Source organism: Lepisma saccharinum, chromosome 24 (assembly GCF_977018435.1).
Source record: "Lepisma saccharinum chromosome 24, izLepSacc3.1, whole genome shotgun sequence".
NCBI lineage: Eukaryota > Metazoa > Arthropoda > Insecta > Zygentoma > Lepismatidae > Lepisma > Lepisma saccharinum.
This window is the reverse complement of record NC_139252.1, coordinates 13,752,940-13,760,440: the sequence shown is the minus strand read 5'-3', so window position 1 is coordinate 13,760,440 and position 7,501 is coordinate 13,752,940. Positions and strand designations below refer to the sequence as shown.

General features: G+C 42.3%; 1 protein-coding gene across 1 annotated transcript; it reads right to left on the bottom strand.

The window, feature by feature from the left end:
• Positions 1–419: 419 nt before the first annotated feature.
• Positions 420–3,151, bottom strand: LOC145978107 (uncharacterized). Its single transcript, XM_083110548.1, has 3 exons — positions 3,119–3,151; positions 2,054–2,206; positions 420–1,142 (listed from the first exon to the last, which is right to left on the bottom strand). The coding sequence occupies exons 1-3, from the start codon at positions 3,149–3,151 to the stop codon at positions 420–422; spliced, it is 909 nt and encodes a 302-aa protein (XP_082966674.1).
• Between the last annotated feature and the right edge of the window lie 4,350 nt (positions 3,152–7,501).

Sequence of the window (7,501 nt, the reverse complement as noted above, 5' to 3'; positions counted from 1 at the left end):
TTACATACATTACACATTCCCTGTAGCACAGATGACAAGAGATATAACTGTAGACACAAAACGACTTCATGCAGCCATACTTGCTGCGCACTCGAAGACAAGTGTTACCAACACCTACTTGTCAAATATAAAGAAAAATGTCTTGGCCGCCATGTTGGATCCAAGTACATAGTGGGGGCCAACATACCGCCCAACTTGAAATATATAATTTAAAAAATGAAAAATAAAAAAATAAAAAATTAAATGGTACACTGCAAACAAAAAATATGAAAAACAATTTTATACATATTGTACACTAGAAATTATTGAATGCAAATGTTCAATTTTTCAATTTTCACAATCATTATTAAATGGCAAAAGACATAACTTTACAATTGGTCTTTTGTAATTGCCGGTACTGGTTTTCACTGTAGCAGTCCTTACGCGTCCATCAGTACCTGGATGAACCTCACATATTCTTCCAAGTTTCCATTGCTGTGGAGGAAGCTATCATCTCTGTAGAGAACTAAATCACCAACTTGAAGACTTTTCTGTTGTGTTCTCCACTTCAAACGTTGTCGCAGCTGGGTGAGATAGTCTCGAGACCAACGTATCCAGAAATGTTGCATCAAATTTTGTGTAAGTTGCCACCGTGAAAGTCTGTTAAGTTTATATGTGGTAAGATCTCTTTCTAGAGCTGACACCAATGCATCTCCTATCAGAAAGTGTCCTGGAGTAAGAGCTTGCATATCACTTGGGTCACTGGAAATGGCTGTGACCGGTCTCGAAATTAAACACGCTTCAATCTGTGCTAACACAGTGCACAATTCTTCAAATGTGAGCAACGTATTTCCCACAATTCCTTTAAGATGGAATTTCACTGATTTAACTCCACTTTCCCATAATCCTCCTGCATGAGCATTTAGAGGTGTGTTGAAATGCCATTGTATTCCCAAACTGCTCAGATTATTAGCTATTTCTTCATTGTGCTTGCAATTGTTCACAGTTTTTAAGATGTCTTTTAGCTCTTTGTTTGCACCAACAAACGTAGTACCACAGTCCCTGTACATGTCATGTGGCTTTCCTCGTCGAGACACAAATCTTCTAAGAGCAGCTAAAAAGGCTGCTGTGGTTGCACTACTCACTACTTCAAGATGAATAGCCTTAGAGGAAAAGCAAATAAACAATGCGATGGAATACTGTCTGACACCTTAGGATCATTTGAGGACCATTTGCGAAGTTCAAAACCACCTTTAAGCAGGAGTTGGGTTAGTTGATGGTACAGTTCTATAGCACCCTCCGTAGAATCACTCCCACTTAATAAATCGTCTATGTACACATGATTAAGTAACACATTTGAAGCAAGGGGAAAATTTGCACCTTCATCTTCACGTAATTGTTGCAGACACCTCGTAGCTAAGTATGGTGCACAAGCTGAACCATAAGTGACAGTCAATAACCTGAAGTCTTGAAATGGTTCACTAGGATCCTCTCTCCACACAATTCTCTGAAAGTCTGTATCCTTTCGATTAATTTTCACTTGTCTATACATTTTTGAGATGTCAGAAGTTAGGGCTACTTGATGTATTCTGAATTGTAATATCACACTAATGATATCACTTTGTAATGTAGAGCCAATCATTAAAGTGTCATTAAGAGAAACCCCTGTAGACGTTTTACAACTCCCATTAAAAACTACACGAATAGGTGAAGTCGTACTGTCTTTAAATACAGGATGATGAGGAATATAAAAGCTTTCACTAGACACCTTATGTATTTCTTCAGGGGGGGTAAGTTCCATATGCCCAAGTTCTCTATACTCAGTCATGAAAGCATTATACTGTTTACGAAGTTCAGGGGAGTGAGAAAGTCTGCGTTCTTGACTTTTAAGTCTCTTAACTGCTGTTTCTTTTGAAAACCCTAACACCATATAATTGTTCTTAAATGATAAGCTAACTACATATCGACCATTCTCTCGTTGTTGAGTAGCTATGAAATGTGCTTCACACTTTTTCTCTTCCGACGTTAAATGATTAAGGGTTGGCAATGCTTCAAGTTCTCAGAAATTACGTACGTTAGTATTCAAATCACATGACACATGGAAAGTTGAGACTGAGTTGGTATTTGCATTGCCAACACTACCATCAATTTGGCCTGATAACACCCAACCAAAGACTGTTTCTAATGCTGATGGAGTACCAGGAGGTCCCCCGCAGCGGCCATTTCCCTACAATAAAGGAAAACGTCACAGTTCAGTAAAATATCCACAGGAGCACTCACATTAAATGTAGGATCAGCCAAGGGTAAGCCCTGTAAGTGTGACCAAGTGCACGGCCCTGGTGCTTGCACCCTTGGCAAATTACCTGCAATTTTCTTCACTACCACAGCCCTTACACTGTACAGTTGTGACTTGCACTTTGACAGAAACTGAACATTAGCTATAGCATTGGCTGTGTAAACACCCCTTTCAGTTATGCCAGAAACATTTATGTTTGTGCGTTGCTTAGGTAACTGCAACCTTTGTAAACACGTCTCAGACACAAAAGACACTTCCGATGCTGAGTCTAGAAGCACGCGACAAGGCTGAAAGTAACCCTGTTTGTTTTTAACATTAACAATAGCAGTAGGAGATGTTCAGGATATTCGCTGTATGGGGGGATTAATTAATAAAATGCCAATAACTATTTCTTCTTCTGCCTTTAGAAAGTTTTCCGCGTTGTTTGGATTTTTTAAAAAATCACCAACTCAAAGCAATTTTAGGAAAAGGATTTCCTCCTATTAACAATACTTGTGGTACACCAGAGGTTTTAAGTAACTTGTTTTCTGCAACATGAGACGACACTTGTGGGGGAGAGGAACTGGTCGACTGCTCATTCTTGTTAGCCTTGTCAAAATGAATTAAAGTATGGTGATATTTTCCACAGAGGCGACACCCGTTTGATGTACATACACTTAATTTGTGCTGTTGAAAACAATTAAAGCAAAGCGCCTTCTCTTTCACGAAACTGTGCCTTTGTTGCACGGATATTTGAAGAAACTCTTCACACTTGTGTAGTTTGTGTTGCTTGGTGCGGCATTTCGGGCAGAAGGAAACTGCTGATGTTACAAAGGAAGAGGTTGAAGGCTTATTATGACTCACCGCCTTCCGCCGATTGTTGTTTTCACTTGCCATTGACGACAATGCACGCGCACGCTGATCTAGAAACTGGGTCAACTCGGAAAAACTAGGCACTTCTTGTGACGTGAGAGAGAGTTCCCATTGTTTTCTTTACTCAGAATCGAGCTTTTTGGATGTATGATAAACAAGAATCGCGTCCCAAGATTCAACAGATACACCGACCACCTTTAAAACACGAATGTACTAATTTGTAGTGTCGATAAGACGACGTAAACTTGTGTGCGAGTTCTCATTCACTTGTGGCTGATTCACCAGTCGCTGGACAGTGTTGCTAACTAATTCCCTCTTGTTAGAATAGCGGTTGTTGAGCAACTCCCACGCGTGTTGATAGTTTTCATCTGTCACTGCTAACGATTGTATAAGCAAGGCAGCCTCGCCCTTGAGAGAAGCCTTCAAATACTGAAGTTTTTGTGCACCACTTAAGTTAGCGTTTTTGTCGACACTTGCACTAAACAAATCATGAAAACTTAGCCAGTCCTCCAGCAATCCACTGAAGGAAGGAATTTCCAATCTCGGTACTTTAACTTCACCTACTTGTTGCTGGGGTGGGCTGTCACGTGGTGATGACGTCACTGATGTAAGACTTCCTGATGCCGTTAACTGTACTGACCGAAGCTTGTAGACAATCTGATCAAGTCTGTCTTCTTCCACACCTAATTCACCTTCATACCTTTCGAAGTCACTAGCGTCCCTTGCAGCAAGATCGATTAGTAGTTGTTTGCAGTCACTTGATAGTTGCGTCGCTTTATCACCACACAAAGACATCGAGGCATTGTCTAAAGTCCCGGAATTGACACGATTCTCGAGACGCGTAATCTCACGTTTTAGCACTGTCTTTGCTGCGAGAATTCGTTCCATTTTGACGCGTTCAAGAACCGCGAACCGACCGAAAATTGGCAAACCGGATTGCACTACACGCTGGTAACGAAAGATGCTTGTTTAGGCCAGCACCTTGATGACGTCAGTTTCTTTGTTCGCGTCTCGCGGGCGAGGAACTAACGAATGGAAAATACGAAAAGTGTGATAAGAAGTTCTGTGTAGAGACTGTCTTTGTCACACAAATGCACACTCACAGTCACAGTTCACAAATATGCATGTAGAAAAGTACAAAGTCACTGGAGTCACTTTCAGAGAATGTCACAAATCCGGCTTTGGAGGACCATGTCGGGGAGCGAGCCCCGTTCCGATTTGTATCCAAAAACTTTCGGTGGTTGGGTAGGTGAATTTGCAAAGGACACTCACCTTATGTAAACTACATGTTCAATGACACACACATATGTTTACATACATTAGACATTCCCTGTAGCACAGATGACAGGAGATAAAACTGTAGACACAAAACGACTTCATGCAGCCATATTTGCTGCGCACTCGAAGACAAGTGTTACCAACACCTACTTGTCAAATATAAAGAAAAAGGTCTTGGCCGCCATGTTGGATCCAAGTACATAGTGGGGGCCAACACATATGATCATCACTGATAGCACGAGCAGTTAGCAGTGTTCAAATAACATGCTCGAAAATATCTCCTATCAAGAACACAATATCAATTTATCCTACAGGGTGTATTTGTCTTGAGTCCCCTCTCCTCCAAATGATAAGATCCTGGTAAATACCTTTCGTCGTACTTTCTCGCAAGAAATCCTCATTGCTACCACCGCATTTTCACTTTTGCACAAAAAATTCATTTCATATTATCACGAGAAAGTTTTTCAACATTAATCCAGAGTAAACAAATATCCCAACTTCTTGCGGATGAGTTCTTGGTATGCAGGCATATTGCAGAAGGAAAAACGGGCGAACAGAGAGATTGCAGGATCCAGAGAAATGAGTCAGGATGAAAGAAGCACCTCCACAATGAAATTGACGCTTATATTTCATCTTAATACTTCCTATATTTTCGTCAGAACTTTCCTTCCCAGATTTCTGGGCCAAATCCACAGTTCCATTTTTTTCATATGGAATTCAAGAAGTTATTATTTCCACACACATCACTGATTTGTTGAGTTGAGGCCAGAAATGTTCAAAGTCTCTTTTTTTCATTATTTTTTTTGTTTCAGGAAAAAAGTAAGCCACTGCGTCATCAATTTTTCTTCCAAAAATACAAATTTCTTCGTGAAAGTATTGTATGTATGCAATAAATATTCAAGTTTTCTCACTTAAAGATATCTATGTATCCCATTGGCACTGTTGGTGACGTAGTACACGAAATGTCAACCTCACTTTCACGTAGTACACCCTGGACTGCGTTTTGCAGACTAATGAGGTTTTGGTGTCTCGACCTAGGACAGTATAATCTTTGTAGGACTGTGTGTGTGTGTGTTGTCCTGTGTTTTGTCCTTATGTATCCTGTGTGCCTCTTTAAAGCCTTATCTTTTAACGCAAGTAAGAATTTAATTCTTTGACATTATTGTTATATTATATAAGTTATATTTTATTTCTGGTAAAGAGCTGAACCCCGTATAATGTGACGGATTAAAAATAGCCTAATTGCTGACGAACCCACACTTGCAAATTCCGTAAATTCAGTTAATCTGGACTGCACATACAGTTTAAAGTGGGATCCGAACCAGTATGTACTGCCGCAGGGTATCGAACCCGCAACCCCTTGATTGCAATGCGACGACACTACCACTACAACATATGGAAGCCCGAAGAAAACGTAGGCTCGACTCTGTCCTTAATACAGGGTCATGCTACCGGAACATGAAGTTCATCCCTTATACCCCGATTGAATAACTTTGCCAGATGTTGGGTACAGCTGGTACTGCCCTCTGACATGACCAATTTTGCCAGTACACAAGTACAGTAATTAAAAAAAAAAGTAAAAAAAATATCGTTCTTTTTTATTTTGATAAATACAAACACAGACCATCGACACATAGATATACAGGGTGGGCCAAAAGTCAGGTGACAGCATTGTCATAGGAAAGGCTGGTGTGTTGGAGGTCCACTTTGGCCATGTGTGATGTTTGAGTGGTGGAGCAAACCGAAGGACACATGTGACCACCACGGGCGCCATCTTGGAATCCGCCATCTTGAACGCAACTTAGATTTCTTAAATGAAACCATAGGTATGTGACATATGATTTCCAATTGTTATTTCGTCAGGAGTTCAATGCCGCAAACAGTTTTGTCCTATCGTGAACCTTTTCTTAATTATAGCCTGTCTTTCCCCCTTTGTGTCTCCTCACAACACATGCTCGAAATGACCACCCTCGTGCACAATGGTTTGTACCACACACCTCTTCAAGTCCTCATGCACAGCCAGCAATGTCTCCGGACGCACAGCAGCACAGGCATTTACAATCCGCTGCACCATATGCTGTAAATTTTGGGTTTTCACGGCGTAAACCATGGCCTTGAGGCGGCCCCACAGGTAGAAGTCGAGAGGCTTGAGGTCCGGTGACCGTGGTGGCCATTCTACCGGCCCCTGACATCCGATCCACTTCCCAGGGAACTGCTGGTCCAGGTAGTCCCGTACACAACGTCCCTAGTGGGGAGGGGCTCCATCCTGCTGGAAGAACGTTGGGTACGAACCGTCCTCCGACAAAACCGACGGAAAAATCTCCTCATCCAACAGTCGTTGGTAGTGGTCGGCGTTCAGCGTGCCGAAGATGAAAAATGGGTCAATGATCCTCGTGCCAAAAATACCTCACCATACAATAACCTTCTCGGAACCAACGATCCGCGATGCATCAATCCAGTGTGGGTTGTTGTCACTCCAGTAACGGTGGTGGTTTTGTTTGTTTACTCCTCCGTTTACGTAAAAAAAGTGCCTCATCGGAGAACGACACCTGCAAGGGGAGATCCGTATTGGTCTCCAGTTCCTCCGTCGCCCATTCGGCAAACTGTACCCGACGGTCAGGATCGTCCTCTGTCAGATGCTGGTGCATCTGAATTTTGTATGGGTGCCACTTCTTAACGGCAAGTATCCTCCGTATGGACGTTCGGCTAACTCCAGATTCAAGGGCGATACGTCTGGTGCTACGTTGGGGGCTTTTGGAGAAGGATGCGAGGACAGCGACAGTGGTTGCCTCATCTGTTGACGTTTTCGGGCGACCACTGCGTGCTTTATCGGCCACAGATCCGGTCTCTCGGAATCTGCTGATGAGTTTGGCCACACCATTGTGGGAAATGGGCTCCCTATCGCGGTGTAATGCATTAAACTCTGCAGCTACCCCACGCGAGCTCCGATTTCCACACATGAGGATGATCTCCACACGTTCTTCGGAAGTCAGAACCATCATTCAGTCGGTGATACCTGCAAAGATAAAACAGGCCATAATTAGGAAAAGGTTCACGATAGGGCAAAACGGTTTGCAGCATTGCACTCCTGATGGA

What these genes read in the sequence shown, in the direction of transcription:
- LOC145978107 (XM_083110548.1), bottom strand. Translation starts at nt 3,151, where the DNA reads ATGGCAAGTGAAAACAACAATCGGCGGAAGGCG. An exon ending in ACAACAATCGGCGGAAGGCG is followed by an intron (nt 2,207 to 3,118) that starts GTGAGTCATAAT and finishes CCTTTATTGTAG; the next exon opens with GGAAATGGCCGCTGCGGGGG. An exon ending in CATGTGATTTGAATACTAAC is followed by an intron (nt 1,143 to 2,053) that starts GTACGTAATTTC and finishes TTTTCCTCTAAG; the next exon opens with GCTATTCATCTTGAAGTAGT.